At 39.2% G+C, this 27,913-nt stretch overlaps 1 protein-coding gene across 1 annotated transcript; it reads left to right on the top strand.

Moving 5' to 3' along the window:
* Positions 1–3,344: 3,344 nt before the first annotated feature.
* Positions 3,345–27,887, top strand: lpar1 (lysophosphatidic acid receptor 1). Its single transcript, XM_046862025.1, has 3 exons — positions 3,345–3,637; positions 17,120–17,865; positions 25,450–27,887. Exons 2-3 carry the CDS (start codon positions 17,130–17,132, stop codon positions 25,746–25,748), a joined length of 1,035 nt encoding a protein of 344 aa, XP_046717981.1. The 5' UTR covers positions 3,345–3,637; positions 17,120–17,129; the 3' UTR covers positions 25,749–27,887.
* The last annotated feature ends 26 nt before the right edge of the window (positions 27,888–27,913 follow it).

The following is a 27,913-nucleotide window of genomic DNA, read 5'->3' on the forward strand; positions in this document are numbered from 1 at the left end:
GAACTCATTATGCCCGTCTCATCGTGGGAGTTCCTCAGAATGAGAGCGGGAAATTACCTAAACATGCTAACATGCTCCCACAAAGCTGTTAAAAACATAAATAGATTAGCATCCCACATCATCCCACATCAGCGTATGGGTTTTTCAGGCCTGTTCAAATTAAAAATATTATTTTAGGCGGAAAATGTTTGAAAATCCAACGTGATCACGATTTGTAAAGATCACCTCGTCTCAAGACTAATTGACATATTTAGTGCTTATTCTGTTACACGGTGGCCATACTGGTCCAACACACTCCTCATCCCCTTCTGTGCTTATTTAACCCTTCACTTCCAGTCTCTCCACCAATAAATTTACTGTTTTCTCCAACTCTATCCTCCTCCTCCTCCGAACTCTGGCTCAAAGGCCAGAGAGTTCTAGCAATACTGGAGTCATCAAGCCTTACTCAATCTCCTCTGGCTTTTCTCCAGCGCTCCCAAAGCTCACATAGAAATATCTCTGCTTGCTCTAAAACTTCAATGTGAAACAAGTAGGTTGGGTCATGGTAAACTCTTGGTCCTACGAAGATAAAGTATATGTTATCAACTCGAAATTATAGGTGTTTTTGGAGCACCTCCACATAATGCAGCTGTATTTCCTCGTTCAAAACGTCTACAGATGACACGTGTTGCTTTCACATTGACGTTATAACTAACGTGGTGCTATTTTCTATTTGTTTTAGTGCCTCTTTAAGGAGTCTACAGCAGTCAGTGATACATTTGGAATGAGTGTGTGGGTTGATCATGTACTTAATGGTTGCGGCTCAGATTTATGATGTGATTTAATAGTTGAGATAATGCTGATTGAGATGAAATATAAACACTGTCCTCACTCACTCAGTCCTGGAAAGAGTTTTATTCTGGTCATGGTAGATCTGGAGTCTATCTGGGAATACTGGGTGTGATGCAGAAATACACAATGTATGGCATTTACCAGTCCATCACAGGGCAGAAAGAACCCACGGAAAGTAACCGAATATAAACACAGGCTTAACATAAGCCTCCTGATCCTTGTTAGTCTCGTTCTCCCTACTTTATTAAAAATCAGATGCCACCGATGTCTGATTTTTAATAAAATGGGTTGAACGGAGACTAAAGAGATCAGCATCAATAAAATCCTCAAACCAACAAGAACTACAGCCTATTAATCCATACAAACATGAGTATTACAGCCGAGTTGGTTAAATCTATACAAACATGAGTGTTTTATTTTTGGTCAGTTGAACGCATTCATCATTTTTCTATGTAAGATAAGGTTCATGCTTTACAGTGAAATTTGGTACGGTGTAGAAACCCTTCAAAGAGGTTCAACCTAAATGAGGTCCAGCTGTTGCGTTGCTGCTACGAGGTGCATACGTGATAAATCAAACGATTGAATGATGACTGTATAAGCAGGGAAATACAACTGATGTGTGTTTACGGAAAACATATGATCTGCATTCGGGTTCATTTGATATTTCAGGAAATACTGTAATGCCAATCAGAAAATCACTTGTACAGCTGAAGATCAGAAGCCAACATGCCAATAGAATCAAATAAGTAGAGAACAGTGAAGAACAAACATCTAAACACTGATTAAAAACATTTCAGAAACCCAAATTCTTCCAGTAACCAATCAGCTATCAGTCTGCACCTAAAGGGAATTTCTTTAATAGAGAAATTTTACATATTAGTGATATCATGATTGTGCTAGATCTCTGAGTGTGTGATAGATAGATAGATAGATAGATAGATAGATAGATAGATAGATAGATAGATAGATAGATAGATAGATAGATAGACAGACAGACAGACAGACAGACAGACAGACAGACACCATCTTCCTATTATATCATCTCGGCACGGTTCACACTTTTCCCACCCTGGTATCATGTCAATCACCTGAAGGTACCAGCAGTTCCACACTGCCATTCAGATGATGGGGATAAACAAGTTCTCTCTCACAGATCTGCCTCCCTCTGGGTCTCTCTGGGTCTCTCTGCCTCTCTCTTCTGATGTTTGATCAGCCACTCGATATGTGGCAGGATTTATCAGCAAGTTCCTGGGAGAGAGGAGGAGACTGGAGACACTCAACATGTACCCACAGGAGGTATGAATCATTGCACAGGCAGCAGTGATTGCTGTTATACCATTTGTCTTTTCTCGACACAACAGTAGCTTTTCTGTTAATATGTTCATCTTCTCACTGATGCACTCATTGTTAAGCACTGAACTGATGTAGGGTTTGCAGAAAAAGTCTTCCTGGTTCAATTACCTGAAAGAGATGCAAAAATCGTACAGTGTGTTTATTTGCCTTTGATGTCTATGTGATGGCAGAAATAGTCCTTTAATTATGACCATGTACTTTCATTCTTCATCATGTACTTTCATTCTCTTTCTATTAAATATCAAGACTTGAACACATAGAAACAATATATGAGTATTGTATGTGTATTGATATAATAGGAAGGTGGTGTCTATCTATCTATCTATCTATCTATCTATCTATCTATCTATCTATCTATCTATCTATCTATCTATCTATCTATCTATCTATCTATCTATCTATCTATCTACCTAGGTAGCTAGCTAGCTCTCTAGTTCTCTATCTATCTATCTATCTATCTATCTATCTATCTATCTATCTATCTATCTATCTATCTATCTATCTATCTATCTAGCTTAATATCTATCTGTCTATCTGTCTATCTATCTAGCGCTCTATCTATCTATCTATCTATCTATCTATCTATCTATCTATCTATCTATCTATCTATCTACCTAGGTAGCTAGCTAGCTCTCTAGTTCTCTATCTATCTATCTATCTATCTATCTATCTATCTATCTATCTATCTATCTATCTATCTATCTATCTATATGCACTGTTTTACATCATTAAGGAACTATCTATCTAAAGCTTCCACTTTAAAAAAAGAAAGAAGGAAGGAAGTGTGTATGCAGAGTGTTATAAAGTTTGACTATTATATATTAATCTATTTCCAATGAGCATTTGCTGGAATTACGCATGCACATGCCCACTCACGCCTCCAGGATACACTTTGTAGCTTAAACAGTAATATCAGAGGTGGGATTTGAGTAGTTAAAGTTATAAAGTTATATTTTCATTTCCAAAAATTGAGAATTTTTGAGGTTTTAAAGCTAGAAAGCTGTTTATTTTCGGTTCCATTTCCAAGCTCGAGTCTCAAATGACAATGTGTTTTCAATCTTCCACGCAGAAAGTGTGTGTGTGTGTGTGTGTGTGTGTGTGTGACGTCACGAGCACACTCGGCGCTCTCCGGACTGCAGCGCTCCTTTTTTTTTTTTTTTTTTTTCCTCCTCCTGCTGCGTTCATCTAACGGAAAGGTGGATCAACATTTCCAGTCGCGTCCAACGCGCGTTATTCCCGTGGATGTAAAATGAACACACAGCACAATCGTGGACTTTACGGCGCAAGATCTTCTCCCACTCCTTGATCCTTCACTTTTTTTGTATTTTTTTTCTTCTTTCTTTAAGAAAATAAATAAATAAATCTGATCCGAACACAATCCTGGTTAGAGGAAAAAACTTTGGAGCTATTCACAGGATCACACGGAACATTTTCTGGAAGTGGTCCACCAATTGTAAGTAACTCACTCTTTCACTCTTGGTGGGAATTTGGACAAAACAAAACTATTTTTTCCTCCAGAATTGGAATAGAAAAAAGTATGTTATATGTTGCTTGTTGACTTTTTTAGGACACGTATGAATTGTGCGTAAAAGATGCGTAATGGTCACTTAGGGGTATTTTTCTTAATAATGGAGGGGGTATAAGAAAAATAGGGTTCATTAAGGAAATTATGCATCTTTATTGGGAGCAAGTTTCCTGGAAGTAGTTTTACAACCTGGAAAAAAACATCAACAACAACATCAACAACATAAAAACATCAACAACATAAAACTCCCTCTTTTTTGCTTTTTTTTTTTTTGCTTTTATGGTGGGTGTAAAAATCAAACGTGGAGGGTCCTAGGTAGTGGAGTAGAGTCCAACCTCTGGGCTGTGGTTGTGATAACGCGTGGCACAGGGGAGAGAGAGAGAGAGAGAGAGAGAGAGAGAGAGAGAGAGAGAGAGAGATGCAAGAGGAGGGAAAAGAGTTTTATTTGTTCCACTCTTTTGAACAGTGAAGATGTCACTTCTTATCAGTCACTAATAATTGCATGGTGATGTGAAGTCCTTGATATTCCTTCAGCTCGTACAGATAAAAAGAACCCACAGTTGACAGTGGGATGTGTTGGAAGGTTGGTTTGAGTGCTTGTGTTGCTGCTGTGCCTCACTCCAGATCTCCTGCAGTGTTCTTAATGAATAAAGGGCTTAGAGCAGAAGACAGACATCTACAGATGTGCTCCCCTGATAGACCAGACCAATTTACACCCAGGGACATCTGACACCTCAAGTCCAATCAAACCAAACCAAGATCACACCTTCCTGCATAAAGCAACTGGGCTTGGAATTTGGAATCTACAGGACATTGCATTCATATTCCAGTTGTAAATCCTAATTACTGGGGTGTGATGCAGGGCAGACTCGCATGGCGTGATAGTACACTGAAACATGAGTGCTAGTTTTGGACCGAGCCCAGTGTACCCGCCTTGAATGGAGTAATGTAGCACACTTTTGGGTGGAGGACTGCACTCCTCATACAGACTCCAAATCCCTCCAGAGACAAACTCATCCGCCTCATGCATACACCCAAACTCCGGCACTGCTCACGGCCATGCTTTAAAATTCATCTATTTTGATATAAAACCTGGTGTTTGGTCAACAGGGATTTTTTTTGGGGCATTTTTTTTTTTTATTTTGCATATATTATTATATATGTAATTCTTTATTTTAATATACTATTATTGCTATTATTAATTTATTGCTATTATTTTTTTATTTTATTTCATTATATTTTGAACATCAAGCTTACTTCAGCACATTATTTGCTCCAGCTGGATGGAAGCCTTCGCCAGGCCACGACCGTACGTCAGTAGCAATGACGTCTCAACAGCAGCAGCATGAAAGATGAAGCGGAAAACACACTTTATTTAACACGTGTACATTACAGCACAGTAAAATTATTTTTATTGCATATCCCAGCTTGAAACCTGGGGTCAGAGCACATAGTCAGCCATGATGCAGCATCCCTGGAGCACAGAAGGTTTAAGGGCCTTTCTCAAGGGCCAAGAGTGTCAGCTTGGCGATATCAGGGCTTTGAACCCCCGACCTTCTGATCACCGTTCTCCCACTTTTGATAGTTTAACGTTTTAAATTATAATTATGTAAATGTATAGTTATACTAATTTTAAAATATAGTTTAGTTTAAGGTTATACGAATATGTAATATATATGTATCACGTGCCATTTCGATAAAGGAGATGATTCATAGCACACTTTCAATGTTGCGTGTTCAGGTTTTGTAGTCTAAGATCAGTCAGAGGCATCACTTGAATATTTAGAATATTACATAATCATCTAGTGTAATATTTTTTATAATTCTTATTCGTCATGGATTTTATTTCCATGGCATTTAATACATATTTTCATCCTTTCTTTTGTTTACGAGGCATTGTGTGCAATATCAGCTGGTACTAAACGTACACTAAAAATCTACCAGGACTAGTAGACCATCCATGTCACCGGGTAGATGATCACATTTAGGAGTATTTGGGACACAGATTCTAATTACAGATTCTGTTTGGGCTGGACAGTAGGCGCATCGGGACGAGGTATAATAATACACTAAATGAAGCTTTGATGGTCTCATTTGAAGCTTTGAAGGCAAAAGTGTGCCACCTGCTTCCCTGTTCCACCCACATGACCATGCCCATATATATTTGTAGTCTGTGAACATTTATCCATGATTTCTTTTCTATGCTTGTTGTCCTGTTTTTTTTAAATCATCTGTTCACAATACTAACTATAATTACATCAAGCCTAAGATCTCCTTCAGCTTTAAAGGAAGTGCATCATATCTCATCATCTTTTGATATATTGCAACACAGACAGCACTTCCAATTAAACCCAGAGGCTCCAGTTCAGTTTTTAATCATGGTTCTTATTACGTAAAGAAATGTGAAATAAATAAAAATAAATAAATTAAGGCCAGACTACACTTCATTAGAGACTCTAAAAACAAATCCTTTTACTTTACTTTACAAGTAGGCGGAGGACATAAGTGAAGGGCTGCAATTTTAATTTAGAAATGGCTAATGAGTAGATCTTTACGAGTACATAGTGATTTCAGGGTTTGTTTTTTATTTCTTCACTTTCCAGGAACATAGTGATTTCAGTGTGTGTGTGTTTGCAATTAAACAGAATTGTAAGGAGACGTCTGTAAACATTCCTCCCTTGTAAGTAAGCAACTTAAAGATATTCCCAGACATCACGTTGCATAGCTTGAGTTCGGATCGGATAACAGAGTACCTGGTTGCAGACTGGAATAAATCAAATGCACACTGATTATTTTTAAACCAAGGCTTAACTTGATGAGAAAATGGTCTCGGCGCTAGACTGGACACACACACACACACACACCAACCCACACACACATTTCTTTGTCACCTCCCAGGTTAGGTAGGGAACAGTTGTCCTGCCCTTCCTGTCCTGTGCTGACTGGAAATATTCAACTGTAAAATGTGTTTAGTGCCCTTCAATTAAAGGAGTGGTGCTTTCGATCTCAAAAAAAAGAGTCCCTAAGGACCAGGCCAAGCTGTCGCAAACCTGCCACAGTAAATGGTTTGTTCCATTGTGTGGTTATGTGCTATGGGTGTGTGTGTGTGTGTGTGTGTGTGTGTGTGTGTGTGTGTGTGTGTGGCTAAATTTGGGTCCTTGTTGCTGATAAATCCAAATAGAATGAACTGTTATACTGCTGTTTTATGTAAATGACCCATACTCAGTGTAACATCCTGTATGGGGTTTGAGATGTGCAAGCCACATCCTGTAAATGACACTTCATCAGCTGCATTATATTTATATAATACGTGCAAAAGGACACATTTAGCAATGTGTCCTTTTGCAATTATTGTTTTCAGAGACAATGATATGATTTCTTTTTTTTTTTTTCTTCACTAATCCTGGGTAATGTTTAATTTGAAATATATATATATATATATCCTTCACAATGACCTTAAATCATGTTGCAATGCATTTACGCTCATTCGTGCTGAATTATTGCATGAGATCGAGTTGAATTTATTCTCAAAGCAAATCTTTTGCATGACTGGACAGTTTAGTGGATAGGCCAATGGGCTTTGGGTCAGGAGGTCATGAGTTCAAATCCCTGTGCTGAGACTGCTGGGCCATTGAGAATGGCCCTTAACCCTCAACTGCTCTGGATAAGGGTGTCTGCCAAATACCATGAATGTTAATGGATATATTTATTGTGAATGGCTATAATTTTAGGTTGTGCTACAATTCCTTGACATTTCAGGTTTGATTGTGGATTAATGGTGTCACGCTGCCTGGTGTGTGTGGTGTTCCAGGCCATTCTAAAGGTGTTTAGTTGGGTTGAGGTCCAGGCACTTACAGGAAACCTGAGTTCTTTGAGAGATATATATACCATTCTAGACAATTGTTTGCTTCCAGCTTTGTTGAGACAGACGAGTGTGATGGGTAGTTGTCCACAAACTTTTGCCCAACAGTGTATTTTTCAAATCCTGTGTCATTTCTATTTTATTTTTAATTCTAAACCCATGACTGCTTCTCCAAACTCTTCTATCAGTTCTATAGTTGAGCAGGCCACAGGCGCAATGGAGCTAAAGGTTCTTCATTTTGAATTTCTTGAGTGGTCATTATAAGAGCACTTCTCGGTTCGTGGTCCATGTGGCGAGGAAAGAAAAGCCACATTGTAAAAGGCTCACACATGCTGCACATATACACTCATTTATTTGTATGGCAGATGTCAGTTGGTGGTTATCTGTCCAAAAGGCAATAAATAAAAGATCAAGACATATGCATGTTTCCTCAGTTAACCTTTCTCTTTCTTTCTTTTTAAATCAAGTAATTGAATGTGATTTTGTTACTTACTGATGCTGACTCTCACTTTTCATGTGACGTTGCGTGAACTCTTTCACAGCATGCATCAGTCTCTGTTGTCTAGTACTCGGTTAGATCTGTCAATAGAAAGGAATCCTGATCTGGCACGAATCAAGTCTTGACTGAGTTTCTCAGTAACCTACGACATGCATAATTTCATAAGACATTTGAACATTTGCGGAAAGAAGCATTTTGTTTCAGTAAGTGATTTTAGGTCCTGCTTAAAACATCAGAAGCGTGTGGGTCTGCACGCCATATGTGTGAGTGTGTGTGTGTGTGTGTGTGTGTGTGTGGATGGGGGGGATGCTTTTATCACTGCAAGGCTTCTCAGTTTCTCACCGGAAACCTGTGGTGTGGGGTTATTTCTCCTTTTTGTTTTGTATCTCTGTCTCTTTAGTGTCTGAGAAATATTATCAGATATAGGAATAATGAAACAGAGATGGTCAGGAGTGTTTAATTCCTTTTACATCCTCTACATCGGTCAGCCAGGAATTACACATCTTCTATGTATTTAATGATGACGTCACAGACCATTCTTTTATCACTTGCTATAAATAACTTTTTTTTCCTCTCTTGCAGTTTATATAGTCATCAGAATGCAGTGTGTGATGTTGTAAAGCAGAAGTTACTGCTCTAAAAACTAATCCACATCTGGCCAATCTGAATTAATCTTATTTCAGCACTTGTATAATATATACTATACATATTTATTTCTTATTCTCTTTGATAGAACTAGGAAATACTGGAAATGTGTATGCAGTATTAAAAAAACAGGAAAAAACAAAACCTTCTATAGGCTAAAATGTATTCAGTGTGACCTCCTCTTACACTTGAGCAACAGCAGGAACCTGATTCTCATAAACCTACATGGATTGGAAACCTAATGAATGTTGAATTTATTCTACTGTTTCATGTCCAAATGACTGCTGTGGATAAAAGGTCTATTAGACCAGGTTTGTGCAGGACATGCTTGAGAGTTACATACACGTAATGAGCTAATAAGACCAACTTTCAGTGACATCATTCCGTTCAAAATGCTGATAGACATAAAATCCTACTATTGCATGAGCAAGGCTGCTCTCGAAGGGAAATCAGCAAACAAACTGGATACTCAAGATGTGGTTTCAAGCTGTGTTGAAGAATCAGAGAGGTCAAAGAAAAGACTGGAAGGCCAAGAGAATCTGATGGAAAAAGTCCTTGTCTAAGAGACCAGAAGAAATACAGTAAGGCAGCTTCATAAAGATGTCAATTTGACCCTTGTGCAGTTATTCAGCGATGGTCTATGTTAGAAAGAAAGACCTTTTTAGAAAGGATTGGATTGGAGATCAGTGGTAAAGACTCCAATTTTGAAATTTTTGGGTTCATTTGTCAACATGTGAGAAGAAGAGGTTGAGTGAGATGGAAGTATAAGCTCTTGCGGCCTTCAGGGGTGGAGGAACTCCATGATGGAGGAACTGTCCTTTTGTGGAGCAACTTAAATCTAAAGAAGAACTCTGGGAAGTGCCAAAGGGACGCCGGGTATAATATACTAGAAGATGACTTCAGAAAACTTCAGGACAGTCTCACAAAAAAAGGGTTCAAGATGTGCTTAGGGTAAAAGGAGGTCAGACTCAATACTGACTTTTGCCTGTAGAAGCCATTTCCTATATTTGAAGATCTGATAGTATCTTAAAGAACCCGAAAAATATATGTCTGTCATTAAACGTTTTTTTAATTGAACAACTGCTCTCAGAGTTCTCTGTTGCTGTGTAGATACCATATCCTCCTGTTACTCATAATAAGTCAAAAGCCTGCTGTTGTGCTGGGAATTTCTTCTCCAGATACATTGCTGAGTAAGAGGTCATAATGGAAAGTGAGTGGCTGACATTCACACTTAGCAAACACTGAGTATGCAGAAAACAGGGGAGGGGAATGAAAAGCACTTCAGTGGTTTTGAAATAAACATGTGAATGTAGTGCTGGTCTTGGGTTTTGACAGTTTTCTGCTCGTTCTTGTACAAATCCCTTGTTCCTCTCAGTTCCAACAAACAAAAAAAACTGCATGCAATGTTCCTTGTTTTCCTAATACATAAGCAGACAGCGTGTTTAACTGATAAGGCAGTCTGAAAGAAAGCACACACGAGTGCTGATCAGGGGTCAGCTCAGATTTCTGAAGTTACTTATCTGGGAAGGATCACGATCGGGCAGCCAAACTTCGGCATGGCTGACTTGATGAACAAGTTTGGATTTCTGGAAAAAGGGAATTCATGTGGATTTTCTTATTCACGCATATTCGAGATGTGCTTCCACATGATTCTGGGTGACGTCACAATATAGTATTAATATCACCATGAATTGGAATGATGGCGTTTTTAACCTCTGGATGCCTTGGAAAAACCATGGAGGTCTCATGGTTTATTACCATCCAACCATTCAAGTGATTTTTCCTCTCAAAACCATGTACCAGGGTCACAGATGTAGAACACACTAGTAGTATAGATGACATAGATGAAAGTTTGTGGGCACCTGAGCATAATGCCGCATTTAGTCCCCATTTGCTGTTATAATAACCTCCATTCTTCTGGGAAGATGTTCCACTAGACTTTGGAGTGTGTTTATGAAGATTCGTGGAGATTAAATCGATAATGAGGGTGTTAGTAAAGTCAGGTAGTGATGTAGGTGAGGTTGAGGATGTCTATTTTAAGATAATCAAGATCTTCTAATCCAACCCATGTAGAGCTTATCTTCATGGAGCTGGCTTTGTCATGCTGGAACAGGTTTGGGTCTCATTGTTGAAAAATTAATGCTACTGAATTCTCTAGAACTGTTGTTGAAGAACCACATACACCTGGGAAAGTCAGGTGTCTCAATACTTTTGTCCACATAGTGTGTATTTTTTATTTTTTTTTAAAGTCTGCATATTATTCAATTTTTGGTCAAAACCCAATTTTCCTTTAGTTTGTTTGTTTATGTAGGGGCTTTTCTTTTGACATTGTGCCACAATTCAACCACAGTGACAGCCTTTTTCCCAGGACCACCACACCAAGCATAAAGATGCTTTTGCAGTGCGCTTCTGTTCAGTTAGATAGATGTACTCTTTCTGTTTCACTTGTGGAGCATAGGCACTGATGACATTTATCATCATCCCTTCAACTTCCAGCTTCACGTTCATCACCCTATCAGAAACTCTCTTCACCTCCACTACACTCTTACTGTACTCTTCCTTCAGAATCACCCCTACACCATTTCTCTTTCCATCCACACCATGATAGAACAGTTTAAACACCTCCAATGTTCTTGCTCTTACTCCATTTCCACTTGGTCTCCTGAACACACAGCATATCTACCTTTCTCCTCTCCATCATATCAGCTCTCTCTCTCCCTTTACCAGTCATAGTACCAACATTTAAAGTACCCACCAGAACCTCCACTCTCCTACACTTCTCCTTTCCCTGCCGTCTCTGTAGACGTCTTCCTCCTCTCCTTCTCCTCCTTCGCCCAGCAGTAGACCAAATTTACCCTTTTGGCTAACCCTCATGGCTTGGTTTTTGCTCTTATCTAGGGATGTGTGTCTTTCCAAATCATGTCCGATCAACAAACTTTCCACAGGTGGACTCTAAGCAAGGTGTAGAAACATCTCAGGAAAGATCCAGAGAAACAGGAGGCACCTGAGCTCATTTGTTAGTGTTGTTGCAAAGGGTCTGAATACTTATGTACAGATATTTCTAGAATTCTGTTTTCACTTTGTCATTATGCGGTAGATTAATGAGAAAGAATCCGATTTGAACGATTGAAGTATCAGGCTGCAACATGCACGGATGTACATATGTATGCATGTTTGTATGAGAAATACCTTCAGCTGTATATAGTGTAAACCAACACTCTTTGAATTAGTGTGTAGAATAATACAGTCCTTGTTGAGCTTCATCGCTCGCTCTGTATTCCTAAACCTCCCAAACACACAGCGATGCCGTAATGTGTTCAGATTTCAAACCGCTTCGATATGACGTACTTAATTAGCCTGACAAATTAAACACATATTTTTATTTGAAACTCACAAGCGTGCGGTGCCTCAGCAGGGCCGAGTTCGTGAAATGTGAACAATTTATTCATTGTGAAATGCTTTTCTGTTACTTTTTACTGGCTGTGCCCTGAACAATGGCCTCATTGTGTTCTCAGACAGGCAGCGCTGAAACGGATCGAGGCTTTGTGCCTTTTCTCACAACCTGACGAAGAACGTGTATTCTCGCAGAAGATGCCGATGCTCTGTGTTCGCGTGCCAACTCTGACTGCGCACTCTGACTTCACGTCGGTGTTGGGTTTCAGGGCACACTTATGTTTCTGACCCTGGAGTAAATTTGCCGGCCGAGGATTTGCTTAAATAGCTAACATACAGCTGTATGAATGTTGTTATTTTTAACAACGTGAACGGATAAGTGGAAGTAGATAATGGTTGCGTGATACGGAAACAATGTCATATTGTAGCCGTGCTGATGTAGTGCCATTACAACAAGCCTTGAAGTATATTAGACTATTGATGTGACTCGTCCGCCTGATTTTCACAAAATTACTTCCATTTGTTGGATCGCGTCAATGCAGTGATTCATCAGAACACGCAGGAACGCTCTGCGGTTTGCATCTGAGACTGTTCAGGAAATATCACGGCATTCCGTAACGTTCAGGAGTTGGCAACGTATCGCAATGATTATTAACAACGATCTTCTGCAGCCCTTTAGGTTCTATCTCTCGTTGTAGGTTTCACAATCGCTTGAAACCCTTCCATGCATTTCCAGTAAAGGGGGTTCTAATTCCATTATTCATGTCGATTTTAATAAAGCAGCTCATTTGTAATGTAAATGAAATGTCACTACGGTGACGTTGTTATTGTTATTGTTATTCCGAACGGGTGCGTGTACTCTTTCACAAAATGGTGGTTTGATTATTGTTGTTTCAAAATACAGGCAAGAGAAATGAAAAACCGGTCATGTTTTGATTTTTTGTTTCCTTTGTCAGAAGAAATAATTGAATGAAATGCAACTTGTGTTTCTTTTGTGTAATTGTAAAACCTAAATTCCTATTGTCAATCGTTTACAAAACTGTGGTTGTCGCTGGCAGGACTGTATAATATTAGTTCAGCCAGTCAATGTGCCTGGACTTTTTTGTAACCAGATTTAGGTATTTCATTGAAACCATTATAGACAAGCGGATTATCCTCACATGCAAAGTCCTCCTGATATTCATAGTCCACCATATACAACTTTTCATTAGGCTTCATATCAAAATGGCCAAATATTAGGCTCTTAATGGGTTCAACAATGTATCTTTGGTCAGAAAGTCAATTCAAGTAAATGTTTATTATACCGTGCAATACACAGTGAAGCAAAATGACTAAGATGCAACACAATATTAGGCAATATTGTGTTGCATCTTGGTCCCGTTTTTGCTGCTTAAACAGTCGTGACCCATCGATCATTAACATCATGAACTTCTTCAGCAGTTTGAGCTACAGGAGCTCATCTGTTGGATCGGAACCACACAGACCAGCCTTCGCTCCTCACGTGCATCAATGAGCCTCGTCCGCCCACGACCCTGTCGCCGGGTTCACCACTGTTCCTTCCTTGGAGCACTTTCGATAGATTCTGACCACTGCAGACCAAGAACATCCCACAAGAGCTGCAGTTTTGGAGATGCTCTGAACCAGTCGTTCAAATCCTTACGCCCATTTTTTCTGCTTCTAACAACTTTGAGGACAAAATGTTCACTAGTTGCCTAATAAATAAATCCACCCACTAACAGGTGCCATGATGAAGAGATCATCAGTGTTCTTCACTTCACCACTCATAACGTTATACCTGATCGGTGTACGTTAACACAAAGTGCACATGTGTAAGAATTTAGTGCAAACAAAAAGGGCCAACATAATACAAGGAGACAAGAAAAATAAGCAGAATTAAACCAATGCACTCCTGAGAGCTCCTGCGCCACCATTTGCTGCAGTGAAGTCAAAACAAATTCACCAAACTCCTCTTTTTTAGTTCCATCAGCATGGTCAGTTTTTTTGCTCAGGAGTGTATATGTTTTAAAGCTAGCTCAGCTAAACTAAAACCAGCTATAGATCATAGATGCCTCATAGCAATAATAAAAACCCATCTTGCTCTAGCGTTATCACTCTGATGTGCAGGCTGGATGGAATTTCCTTGTGTCTATTTAACCATAGAGGATGGGAGCTCTGATAATGCTAAAGCTGTGGTTTTCCGCAGTGCCGGGTGGTCTGAGTGTTGGAGCGTGATGGAGAGGTAGGAGTTTGTGTGTGTGTGTGTGTGTGTGTGTGTGTGTGTGTGTGTGTGTGTGTGTGTGTGTGTGTGAGTCATGGATAGACAGAGACTTACTCTTTCTCCTAGCATTTATTTCGAAGGCAGAACGAAGTTCACAGACTTGAGAGCACAGACCATGTTCTGTTTGGTGCTTTCAGCTCACAGCCTGAGGCTATATGATAAAACATGCATACAATACCAGCATCTGTTCTGTTGGCACAACTGATGCTACAGCAGGAGAGGAGAGAAGGTTATTCACTTTCACTCGAAATTTCAGTTCCAACGAGCTGATGACAGACAGCTAGCAAAATGTACAACATCTGATGTTGTTGTGTAGTCGTTACATTGAGCTAAAACAAAGGATATTCACGTATTTAGTGTGAATTTGTGGCTATAAGGAACATCTCCAGTGCACCTACATGCCTTTATAATGGTTCTCTGGTTGATGTACTATATACCCCAAAGTATGTGGACACCCTTGCACATACACACCCTTACTCTATTCTTCTCCAAGTTTGAAGCTTATACGAGTTGGTATCAAAAAGTTTGGGGATTCGCTCTGTTTACAAGAACCCGCTTTATTTATCTACGTTTATCACCTTCAAAATAGTCTCTTTGCTCAGCAATACAGCGCTCCCAGCATTCCTGCCACTTCTGGAATGCGTCCTGTAAGTCTTCTTTTCAAACTGTTTCCAACCGCTTTCTGCAATTTGTCCCGGATCTCTGCAAAGGTGTCAAAATGCAGACCTTTGAGCTAAATCTTCATCTTCAGGAAGTCCATAGGAGCCAAATCTGGAGAGTAGGGTGGGTGTGGCGGAAGTGAGATCACGATGTTGTGAAAGGGTGCGCATGTGGTCAGATCTGCACCAGTCACACTGCTCCCGATGTACACAGGACGATGTCTTTTGGCACACTGACATTATGAAGATCGGTGCTCCCTGTGACTGTGCGTGCAGCTTTGTGCTGCTATCTGTTGGTTTGTTACGAAATGAGTAACGAAACTTTGATACCACCTCATACAACAAGACAATTGTATTCAAAATAAGAAACTCAGATCCTTAGATCTGTTTCACCATGACCATGTCAAGTGACCTCCATGAAGACATACTTGCCAGGTTCGGAATGGAACAACATAGGTGCCTGACTTTTTTACGATGACTGCACCCCATGCCTTCTCAACCTCACCCATCACCTATCAGCATCTGACTTTACTAACACACTTGTGGCTGAATGAATCTCCACAAAGAGTGGAGGTTTGTAAAACAGCAAAAAAAGGAAATGCGTCTGGAAGTAATTGACTAAGTTGAATGACCAGGTGTCCACATACTTTTGGCACCATTGTGTAAATCATTCCCTATTCTTCTTCAGAGACTTTTCAAATGCTATCTTAAAAGATCTCAAAAAAGAGACCCTGGGGGAGCCATGCGATGCTTCAATGACATAAGCACATTTCCTGTGTGGGGTGTTTTGGAAAAGAGAATCAGACCATTTAAACAAGTCCCAGCGACGATGTGAAAAACACATGGTTTCAAAACACCGGCAGAACAAAGCGACAGCGCGTTTCTGCGAGCCACTGCATTTTTCTCCTCGCTTGTTTATTGCTGTTTGTTTGGTTATCCATCGCTTTCGTTATTCTCTCAATTATAGAACGAACCACTAGGAACGTTTGACCGGATGCCAAAATGTTTTGTTTCTGTTTAATTTCCATCTCAGTTCATCTCACAAGCCAGAGTTCAACAGTGTTTGTTTGCGGTCGCTGTAGATGCTGAATAATGCAAGCCTTGTTGAAATGCTCAACCGTACTCCAGTGTCTTTCAGAATGTTTTTTTTTTTTTCGACTGTACACTGTAAGCATGAATGCAAAAATTTAAAAAGCTTCATTCATTATTCGTGAATAGAAGATGCAGTTTTTAACACGCAGCTCTTTATAGGACCTTCCATATGATCTTCCTGTGAAACCAACATTGGTGCTTCAGAGTGTTGTGGACACAAACAGTGTGGTTTTATATATATATATATATATATATATATATATATATATATATATATATATATATATATATATACTGATCAGGCATAACATTATGACCACCTACCTAATATTGTGTTGGCCCTCTTTTTGCTACCAAAACAGTTTTGACCCATCGAGCATCAACAGCATGAACCTCTTCAGCAGTTTGAGCTACAGGAGCTCGTCTGTTGCATCGGAACCACACGGACCAGCCTTTGCTCTTCACGTGCATCAATGAGCCTCGTCTGCCCACGACTCTGTCGCTGGTTCACCACTGTTCCTTCCTTGGAGCACTTTTGATAGATTCTGACCACTGCAGACCAGGAACATCCCACAAGAGCTGCAGTTTTGGAGATGCTCTGACCCAGACGTCTAGACGTCACAATTTGTCAACCTCGCTCAAATCCTTACCCTCGTCCATTTTTCCTGCCTATTTTTCTTACATCAGCTTTGAGTACAAAATGTTTACTTGCTGCCTAATAAATAAATCCACCCACTAACAGGTGCCATGATGAAGAGATCATCAGTGTTCTTCACTTCACCACTCATAACGTTATAATGCCAGAATGTTATTACCTGGTCGGTAATAATTTATTGTGCTGTGAAATGGATATTATTGTGTGTGCATTTTATTCCTTCTACATAATATGTGATATCTTGCCAATTGAGCCATCAATACTTGATTCACAAAATGTGACTATAAATAGTCTGGATACTAAGTCTGATTATTTTTCTTCTTTCAGAACATTCAAGATGGATGGACAGTGTTACTACAACGAAACCATCGCCTTCTTTTACAACGCAAGCAAGAAGCACCTGGCTACGGAGTGGAATACAGTCAGTAAACTGGTGATGGGACTTGGGCTTACAGTATGTATCTTTATCATGCTTGCCAACTTGCTGGTCATGGTGGCCATCTACATCAACCGCAGATTTCATTTTCCAATCTATTATCTCATGGCTAACCTAGCAGCAGCGGACTTTTTTGCCGGACTGGCTTATTTCTACCTGATGTTTAACACTGGGCCCAACACGCGCCGGCTAACCGTTAGCACGTGGTTACTTCGCCAGGGGCTCATCGACACTAGCCTAACAGCATCCGTAGCCAACTTGTTAGCCATCGCCATCGAGCGTCACATCACCGTCTTCCGCATGCAGCTCCACACCCGCATGAGTAACCGCCGTGTGGTCGTGGTCATCGTCATCATCTGGACTATGTCGATCGTTATGGGTGCTATCCCTAGCGTGGGCTGGAACTGTATCTGCGCCATCAAAACCTGCTCCAACATGGCGCCACTCTACAGCAACTCCTACCTTGTCTTTTGGGCCATCTTCAACCTTGTGACCTTCGTGGTCATGGTGGTGCTTTATGCCCACATATTTATGTATGTTCGCCAGCGCACCATGAGAATGTCACGTCACAGCTCGGGTCAGCGGCGCAACAGGGACACCATGATGAGCTTGCTGAAGACGGTGGTCATTGTTCTTGGTAAGTGGCCCTCTTCACCGAACAGTTCCGAGGGTTTTGATTTGCGGAAGGTTGCCAAATGTTCAATTATCAGGTGTTTAATTTTTGCTTAGTGTATGCAGTTGTAGCAGTTTTTGACCATCTAATTTATATAAAACCCCATACAATCAGCAGATTTTGTCCCAGTTTTATGAGAGGATTTCCCTGCATATAAAGTTTCATCTTCTTTCGGTATATTTTCTAACTATATAACTGCAACATAATTCAAGATTATTATATTATCATTATATTATTATCAAGATCCCCACATCTTTATTAACCAGATCAGAACACTTTGTTCCAAATTATTATCAAGATTACCACATCAATGTAATGTACATGGTAATTATACCCTTGATGTAATGCTCCTTTTTTAACTAGACGAGTTTAAGCTAACAAATGTGACGGTACTAATTGCAAGAGATTTGCAAAACCCAAGCCAAAACAAAAACCTATAGAAATCTTGATTGCTTTCTTAGATGCATTCGGAATGCTAATTGTGGTGCTAATCACTTGGACATTGCTTCCATGCTAGCTAGCTTTCATGACTAACAATCTGAAAGGCTGAAAAAGCACAGAAATTGAAGCATAACAGTATTTTCTGATATTCATCATACAATATAACAAATATACACATATCCAGTTGTGATAAAGAGGGATTTGTCCATGTTTAAATCCCAGTCCGGTGAGTTCATCCTGGATCACCAAAAATCCAAAACAAAAGTTTGCTCAATCAGATTTTTTCTATAAAGGACCTTCTGTATAATCACGGCAATAACATCAGCTTTGTGGATCCATGGCTTTGTGTATGTGTGATGCTTTCATTACAATGACATAGAGATTTGTCCTTGGGGTGCCTTTATCGTCCTTAGTCACAGTACACTGTGCAAAGACTTCCATGTGTTCACTTCCTGCTGAAGAAGATCAGCTGAACAGTGACCTTGGCTATGTTGACTCAGCAGTGCAGCTCAGTGTCCTTATTCACGTCTAACTGCTTATCATTTGAACGTCATGAAGATGTTCTGACTTATCACATTAAACTAGTTTATTACCCAAGCATTAAATATGATAATATAACAATAGCAATATTGTATTCAATTATTTCAGGATGCAAATTTCTAAAATATTATTGCAGTCATCTTAGTCATGAGTTATTTTGACTAATAGGGTCTATTTAATCTAAAATAAATATTATATAATGTGTGTAAATATAACTTTTGAATTATTATTATTTTTTTTTTTCTTCAATAAGTTTTTTTTTTTCTCGGAACGGTTCACTCGGTTTTATTCCTTAAATTTTTTAAATGCAAAATAACACAAAAGTTATAATATAATAAAAATATATATAAAAGTATATATTTTGGGAAGGTATTACATATATATCATTTTTGTATGAATTGTATTTATTAATTTTTTTTTTTCTCAGACAAAAAGGATTAAAGTAGAATTGATATTCTTGATACCAAAAAAAAATGCAGCAGTTGTTTTCAAAGTACTGATTATCTGAATTGTAAATAACAAATTAAATTAATCAAATAATTAATTTAAATTAAATTGCAGACCATAAACTACGGATTGCTTCAACAAAGTTTTGTTTGTTTCTATTAGATTTCATTTAATGCTTCCTAAGCTTCTTTAAAAAAAAAAAAAAACACACTGCTTCAATTTTTTTCCTTTTTTTTTTTTTTTTTTGCCGTATATGCTTCAAAACGGTATGTTATCTTTTTGCACAGTGGTGCCAGCTCTTGAGTGATGGAACAATGCAGCCGTTGAGTGGTATACAGCTCAGGGTTTGTGGTCTCGCTCTTGTCGCCAGTTCCAGTGTTTGCCTTGCACTGTGTCAGCGTCATGCCTTGCCGCTTTCCCCCAGCCAAACTTAGAGAAAGAACCCCAGTCAGGGGCACAGAGACCCGGAGCCAGCAGGAAACAGAGATGTTGTTGTTTAAAAACCTATAGGGCTCAATGTGAGGCTCTGGGGAAAGTACAGCGTGCTGGAGCAGGACAGGAACAGATACGGTTCTTAGGTAGTGCTGGCACTCCACAGATAAGAGAGCTCTAATACTATTATAATGCTGTGTGTGTGTGTGTGTGTGTGTGTGTGTGTGTGTGGCTCAGAGCCATAAGAATGTCCTGTAGATGCGAAATGAAAGCCCGTGAAGGTAGAGAACGGTCAGCTATTCTTCATTCAGCTCCTTGCAGCACAGCTAATTACCACATTTCAGCTGCTTGAAAGTCTCGCATTTCTCAAGCACGAGACGATCTTTAGAAGTCCTCGAGATTCTCAACACTGAAGTATAATATTACGTAGACTGCTATTAGGACTGCCACGTTCCTTTAAAAGTAACATTTAATATCTGCGTAAAATTTTTCTCTACCTGTAATTGCATACTCCCACTGACGACATCGGCGTCGTTATGCTTCCATTTGCCTTGAAACTGAAACTTTTCTTAAGTAAAGGAAATTTGTGAGCTGTTTCACTTTCACAAGCATTGATTCAATCAGCATCAGTGACTGCTTTATCCTCGTCACACGCATCAATCTATAGAACCAGTCCAGCTACTTGCATGTGTTTTGAAGAGGAGGGAAGAAACCAGAGAATCCATGCAAGAGATTATGTGACGCTCCATAAAGACTGAAACCCACTTGTTTATTTATCAAAAATAGATTTGGGGGGTTTTGCATGTTTTTTTTTCTCCTTGGCCCTCCTAGGATCCAGGTTAAAGGGTTTATAGGAATTCATTTATTTATTTATATTTTTATATTTATGTATATTTTTTTTAGAAACTTTTAGAAATGTATCCAAAATAGTTATTGATTTATTTATCTTACTTATTTACTTACTTATTTATTTATTACTTACCCATTAGTTGTTTGTTTATCATTTTGCATTCCGATAAATGTGTGTGTTCTAGTCCTGTTTGTGTCCTGGTTCAGAGTTTCCCCACAAATCAACACTATTTTCTGGTACATAAATGGGGCACGTGGCTTATTTGATCTGCATCAGGCATCTGAATGACCTTATATTAATTAGACAATTTTATATAATATATTATATTATGAGAGGGAAGTGGAATTTCTGATCAGAAGGCCATGAGTTTAATCCCTTCACTACTAAGTTGCCCCTGTTGGGCCCTTGAGCAAGGCCCTTAATCTTCAGCTGCTCAGTGTATGAATGAGATACTTGTAAGTCGCTCTGGAGAAGGGCATCTACCAAATGCCGTAAATGTACCTGCCATCATGGGTGATGTGGTTGGATTCATTTCGATTTCATACAGATGAATTATTATTATTTTTATTTCGAAGTAATCGGTATTTTCTACGTGTACATAAATGAGCACATGGATCATTTGATCTGCATCAGAAGATTAGGAGGAAGAGAAATTTGATTGAAATTTATCATGAGAGGCGTAATAGTAATCTATAGCGACAGAATGTGTTATTGTTAAAGTCCACACTGTAATTGGTATGACTGGAAACGTCATGGTCAAGACATCACGTGACAGCAGAGAAGTGATGCACTTCACCCCTCTGAAGTGTAAAGTGCTTTTCCAAGCCCCGGGGTAAACAAATCATAAACCCATTAGCTAGTAAAATCTGTGCTTCTAGATTGTACATTTTTGTTGCCCAGAAACCATTTACATTCACAGCATTTAGCAGAAGCCCTTATCCAGAGTGACTTACAATTATCTTATTCATACAGCTGAGCAAGGCCCACCAGGGCAGCTTAGTGGTGCTGGGGTTTGAACTCATGACATTCTAATCAGAAGTTCAACATTTCGACTCTGAGCGTTTTAGAATGGGTTTAACTGACTGTCTATATGAAAAAAGTAGTGGCTCATCATAACGTAATTAATATCAGTGAAGAGCAAGTTAAGTGCATTTCTCTGTAAAAAGGATCTGTGGTAACTCTGTGTGAAAATGTGGTTAAATTTATATTAATGAATATTGAGGAAAATATAAGACATGCCTTTAAACTGAAACAAAAATGAATACTCCACAGAAATAAAAACACATACAAAATGAATTACAAAAGGGAAAAAATAATAATAAAACCAGCATGTGGCATCAGTGATTCACCTCTAGAGGCCTCTCTTTTACTGTATAACGCAACCCGGAAAAACTATCGGTATGAATTTTTGTCGACAGCCGATAGTTCCAGCAAACAGCTATCAGTACTGAATAATAAGTACTGAAAGATAAGGGTGTCTGTCTGGCAAATCTTGAGCCTGCTATGAGAGAAAAAAAAAATATATAAATAAAATTTGTGTGTGATGAAGTTCCTGTTTCCTAAAAACAAAGTGCCTCTTACTAGTTTATAAACCCACAAAGATCTAACTTGACCGAATGATGACATAATTTGTCATGCTTGTGTTATACCTTATATTATTTTACATTTTTACCCATCTAATCAAATGTGGTTGGAGATTTGTAGTTTTCATACAGATAAAGTCATGTAAATGGTGTCAATTCTCTGAACCTAAACCTTCCCTTTTTTCATCTGCATTTTTATTTATTTACTTTTCAACTGCTTTCGTGCAATAAATGCTCTGCAATAGTCCCAGATCACTCGGAGTGTTTGAAGTCTGGTCTTGACTTCTGTATGTAAACTCTGAGCGATGCCTCTAGAAAGACAATAAAGTCTCAAAGGGCAACAAATGGCTGACCTTTTGCTAAGTACTTTCACAGGAATCTCAGCCTCGGTGACACCTCATTGTGCCCTCCTACTGATCTGCCCCCCCTCATGTCCCTCAATCCACGTCTGCGTATTTCTGAGAAATGCTGACGGATCTTAAATCATATCACGTCCCTCTTTGATCTCTTATAACCACGACGAGGATCTTGACAGTTCTAGGGCTTTGGCTTGTACTGAAACCTGAAAGCACACGGCCGTCTGCGTGAGCTACAGCACATGATTTCGACGAGTCCTGCTTTGTAGTCTCTGAGTGGTTTATTTCAAAATTCCACAAGGACTATAAAGAATAATGGACCATTTCCCTTCAAGAAAAAAAAAAGATTACACTCCATATTTGTACATACATATGCTGTGGTCTAATCTATTCATAATATCTAAGCAAATGTGTCTCTCTTTCTTAGAAAAGGTACCAGAGGAAAGGTGGCAGTTTAATGGATAATGCTCTTGGGTATTGATCGGAAGGAAGGGGTTTGAACCCTGGTAACGCCAATCGGTAACGACTTTACCCTCTATGCCCCAGGGGCGCTGTAACATGGCTGGCCTTAGCTGACTAACATCGATGGGATATGCGAAGAAACATGTGACGAGTAAAACGCATCTTTCTTTCTACTGTTGAAAACCTTTGATGCTGCTTTGCATGAGGTAACAAGAAATCCCTGAGAGGAGCCCCAGTCATGGACACCAGAAACACATGCTGCATGTGGTAGGGTATTTAGGCCATCACCAACTTTAAAATACAACCATAAACCTCCCTCTGAGATTCAGCAAATCCCTTCTATACTTGGTTTGTTTTTCAGATTGACAAGCCTTTGGGAAAGATTACAAAAGCAGGTGTTTTGCGCAGATTCCAAACTCCAAACATCTCCATGACTTCATTCATTACACAGGCTACAGTCCTGGGATCTTTTTGACCCAGTATGTTTAATCAAATAGGATTCTGCTTGGGTTCTAGCTTATTGGGTTGTCACTTTATAATGCCAGGGCTCCCAGCTTGCATCAACACAATCAGTGTTCAAATAGAGTGTCTCTTCTTGCAATTCTTTAACTCTCACACGAATCTTAACGATGCCTTTTGAGTCGACTTTCGAGCCTCGTAAAGACCGGATTCCCCACCGCACTAAAAATCGCACCTGTATTTTATAGCATAGTATCATCGTTACTGTAACCCTTCCATTTGTTCTTACAGATGGTATACCTTTACTAGCTGTGCATTCTGAGGTTTGTGCAGAGGTTTTCTGCAGTTTGTACAGCTTTGTGTGAAGCTTCATTGGTCTTGAGGGAATGACATTTTATTCTGCTATTACTGGTGCATATGGCAAGGAAGTGGCCTAGGAAGCTTTGTACTGGAAAACAGGACCTTATTTATGTGTGTCAAGGATCATGGAACATTACAGCATGAACCATGAAAGAACCAGCATTCAGCAGAGCAGTATATCAAGTCGGAAATTTCTAGCCAGAGTTATATGAGGCCTGAACAGCAAAGTCATTGTGTAAACACGTACAAGTCTTGCTTGGTGTCAATGCAAAGTTTGAGAAGTTCCCAACATTCCAAATATATAAATCTATTCTCAGCTCGGAAGTGGAAAAGATCAAACCAAACTTCTCTTGATCTAAATAACACATTCACAGACAGTTTACTCAATCTGCTTTCTAGCCAAACGATCATGTGTTATTGCGTGGGGAACTCATTTCAGGATCACTGGAATTAGTTTTAGCTAATTTACTTCATTAAGGTTTAGCTTGGAGCGTCGGAGAATATTTGATTTATGAAGTCCAACCAATGAGCGCAAAACACATCGCTTACAACGATCCCAATTACTAAACAGCAGGAAATCCAATTTACTCCAACAACATGCACCATTACATCTGTCCTCCTAGCATTTCCTGTTCTAATCATATTTCAAATGAACAGGTTAGTGTTATTACTGCAGAGTAACATTCCAGGTAGCTTATCACTTGAACACATAAGGTGCTGAAAGATACTAATAGATCATCCGATTGGTGCACGGTGTTCTAATCACTAAGCAGTAGTACTTACAATATTTTGAAATAGTTTAGAAATCCACCGCGTCTCTTAAACAAACTAAGAATTTACTCTGACGTTATTCAGTATATTATTTACTGCATGTATTTAAAAACACAGTGAATGGATTTTCTTAGTGCACAAGCTGTGGTGGAGAAATAAAAACCTTTAAGTCTCAAAAGCAACCACCCAACCCCTGTAGATTGTAGTTCCTTTCCCATTGAGCGTGTTCCTAAAGAGCGAAACGTGGCCAAGTCATCTGCCCGGTGCAGTTTATCTAACTCTCGAGAGTCGCCACATAACTTTCAAGTGATGTAAAGTACGCAAGAACAGCTGTGTTCTCTAAAAGAAAACCAGGCGTTTGTGAATATCACTCTAGATTACAAAAAAAAACATCTTTAGCCAAATTTTTTTCCTGAGAAATGGCAGCTGACGGTGTCATCGGGTCGTTAAACGTGTTCCTGAGCTTATATTGATACAGAGTTGCGAAGATGAGAGAACTTGAGTGACGTGATGAAGTATTGCCAGAAATATTCGACCTCAGGACGTTTAAACCCTGGCTAACGTGCTTTCCTGTTCAGTTCGTTAAAAGGTCTTAGAACACAACCCCACAATTCTCCAAATATTTGCTATGAATAGCAGTTATTCCTAGTAATATGACAGAAAGTGGTAGTTTCGTGACGGGAGGAAACAAGGACTAGGATGTAGTAGATGTCAGATGAATTGATGCTTTATGCCCTTAAAATATTTTTGATAAACGAATCATGTTTAACATGTACATTGATGCAAAAATAGGAAAAAAGAAAGAAATGCTTGCTATTAATGCTATGAACTCCATTCTCTTCCCCAGGTGCTTTCATTGTGTGCTGGACGCCTGGTTTAGTTCTCCTGTTGCTTGACGTTTTCTGTGAAGAATGCAACGTGCTGGCTTTCGAGAAGTTCTTCCTCCTCTTAGCCGAGTTTAACTCGGCCATGAACCCGATCATCTACTCCTACCGGGACAAGGAGATGAGCGTTACATTCAAGCAGATCCTGTGCTGCCAGCGGCAAGAGAACATTAACGGTACCGTGGAGGGTTCAGACCGCTCGGCTTCCTCGCTCAACCACACTGTCCTATCTCCACACAATAATGACCACTCAGTGGTCTGAACACAGCAGAGGAACGCAGAGGCACTACCGGGACTTGAACGAAGCTCCTTGCCAAGTGGCAGAGCTACACAAGTGGCATTTGCATGACCAAAAAAAACCTATTTTTTTGTTGAGGGTTTTGTTCATGAGTTCTATTTTTTGGTGACGCTATATTTAGTATTTAATGAGTGATTTTCAGCGCAAACTGGTTTTTGACGATTTTCCAAAAGTGGTAATTGTTAGGTCCAGTATGTACAAGTTTCATTTTTTATACTACCCAGTAAGTCTTGGGTGTGCTCAGTATTATTAAAAAGAAATCCTATTAACCTTTATGCTTAGGCTTTTGCACTATAGAGGTAAGCAGTGCACTCTTGAGACCACTGATTAATGGCACAGTCTGTCGCCAGCGAATCTGAAGACGATGTGTATCTCATTAGGTCTGTGGCATCACCTAATTATTACTACACTTGTACACGGATTACAAGGATATATATACTAAGGACATCTAGAATAGAAAAAAGAACAATGGTATTAAAAAAAAAAAAACGTTCCGACACGTACGTCGATATAAATAACTTGAATCGCCTAAAGCTTTTGTGGCACGGTGGAGCGACAGCATCAGAGCGTGAACTTTTTTCACCATGTTAGTGTCATTCAGATCTGATTTTGGTAGCTCTTTATGTTTTGTATTGTATTTTTATATGATTTTTTTTTTTTTTTTTTTTTAAACAAAACAACGACCACTTACGTATATGAGCCATTTCTTTTCAGGGAATCCAAATCATGGACTGTCACCACATTATAAAGTGCCCTTATATATACATCCATGTATATGTGTGTGTGGACTATATGGACAAAAGGATTGAAACACCTGCCTTTTCCAGCCATATGTGATTCTTCTCCAAACTGTTAACAATATCGGAGGCACACAATGGTATAAGACGTCTTTGGAGGTTGTAGCATGAAAAGTCTCTTTTCACTTCAATTAGGAGACCCAAACCTGCCCATATGCACAAAGCCAGCTGCATGAAGATTGTGATTTATATGGGTGGAAGATGTGGAAGCTCTTCTATTATAGAGCTCCAACCCTGTTGAACAACTTTGGGATGAATGTGAATACTGACTGCACCCCCCCCCTCCTCTTCCTCACCTACAGAACAAATCCCAACAAAATCTTTTACAATATCTTCCCATATATGAGAAGTGGAGCTTATTATAACAGCAAATGGGTCTAAATGTGGAATAGCTTTAAAAGCAAATACTAATCATATGGTCAGGTGTCCACACACACACACACACACACACACACACTCCAACTCATGTAAACCATCTTCACGGAGTTGGATTGTTTTTTCCTGATATAATATAAACTGTCACAGAGTAGCAGATATTCTGAAATCCTTGTTCATGGTCTCATGTGTGACATTATTAATGTCCAGGCAGCCAAGTCGTAAGCGCCATGAAATGTATCTTATGACACGAACATAAGAGAATTTACATGATCAGTGTATGTTGGTCTGTATGTACAGTATGTATATAAAATATGTATATATTCAATGTTAGTCAAAAAGGGAATCTTTATTTTTGAGGACTTTTTTTTTTTTTTTTGCTCTCAGTTGTATCCTGCATAACACTTAAATTATTTTTCAATCTTTAACTAATATGCAAACGTTTAGTATTTCCCATAAAATTACTCAGACATTTTAGACCTCCTTAGTGGGGGGGTGGGGGTGGGGGGGTGGAAGCATCTTTTGTGCAAATGGTTTTGAAGACAGTGGATACTAACATTGCTAATAAATATAACAGCAGCAATTCATGCAAATGTGTGCCCATTAAGTGTTATGATCGATTATTCCTTTCGGATGAAGCGCGCCATTCAGCCGGAATATCGCCTAGGAATGGGTCCTCGTATCTAACCGGACCACAATACTGTTTGCAATAAACTTCAGTCTTGGAGAGTTGGTTTGTTTCCCTCCATCTTTATGAGTTTCCCAAAAACATACGATTTCCATGATGTTTATTTCACTGATTTTGATATTGATGTAATATGATGATCTTTTTCTCCCATACTCATGCCTAAATTCTGTAGGGTTTGTCACCTAAACTCACTATAATTCAGTCTGACGGACTTTTTTTTAATAAACTTGTATGATATCAGGACAATTGCTCACATTCATTTCTAAAAA

The sequence above is a fragment of the Silurus meridionalis genome, chromosome 11 (genome assembly GCF_014805685.1).
Source record: "Silurus meridionalis isolate SWU-2019-XX chromosome 11, ASM1480568v1, whole genome shotgun sequence".
In the NCBI taxonomy this organism is placed as follows: Eukaryota; Metazoa; Chordata; class Actinopteri; order Siluriformes; family Siluridae; genus Silurus; species Silurus meridionalis.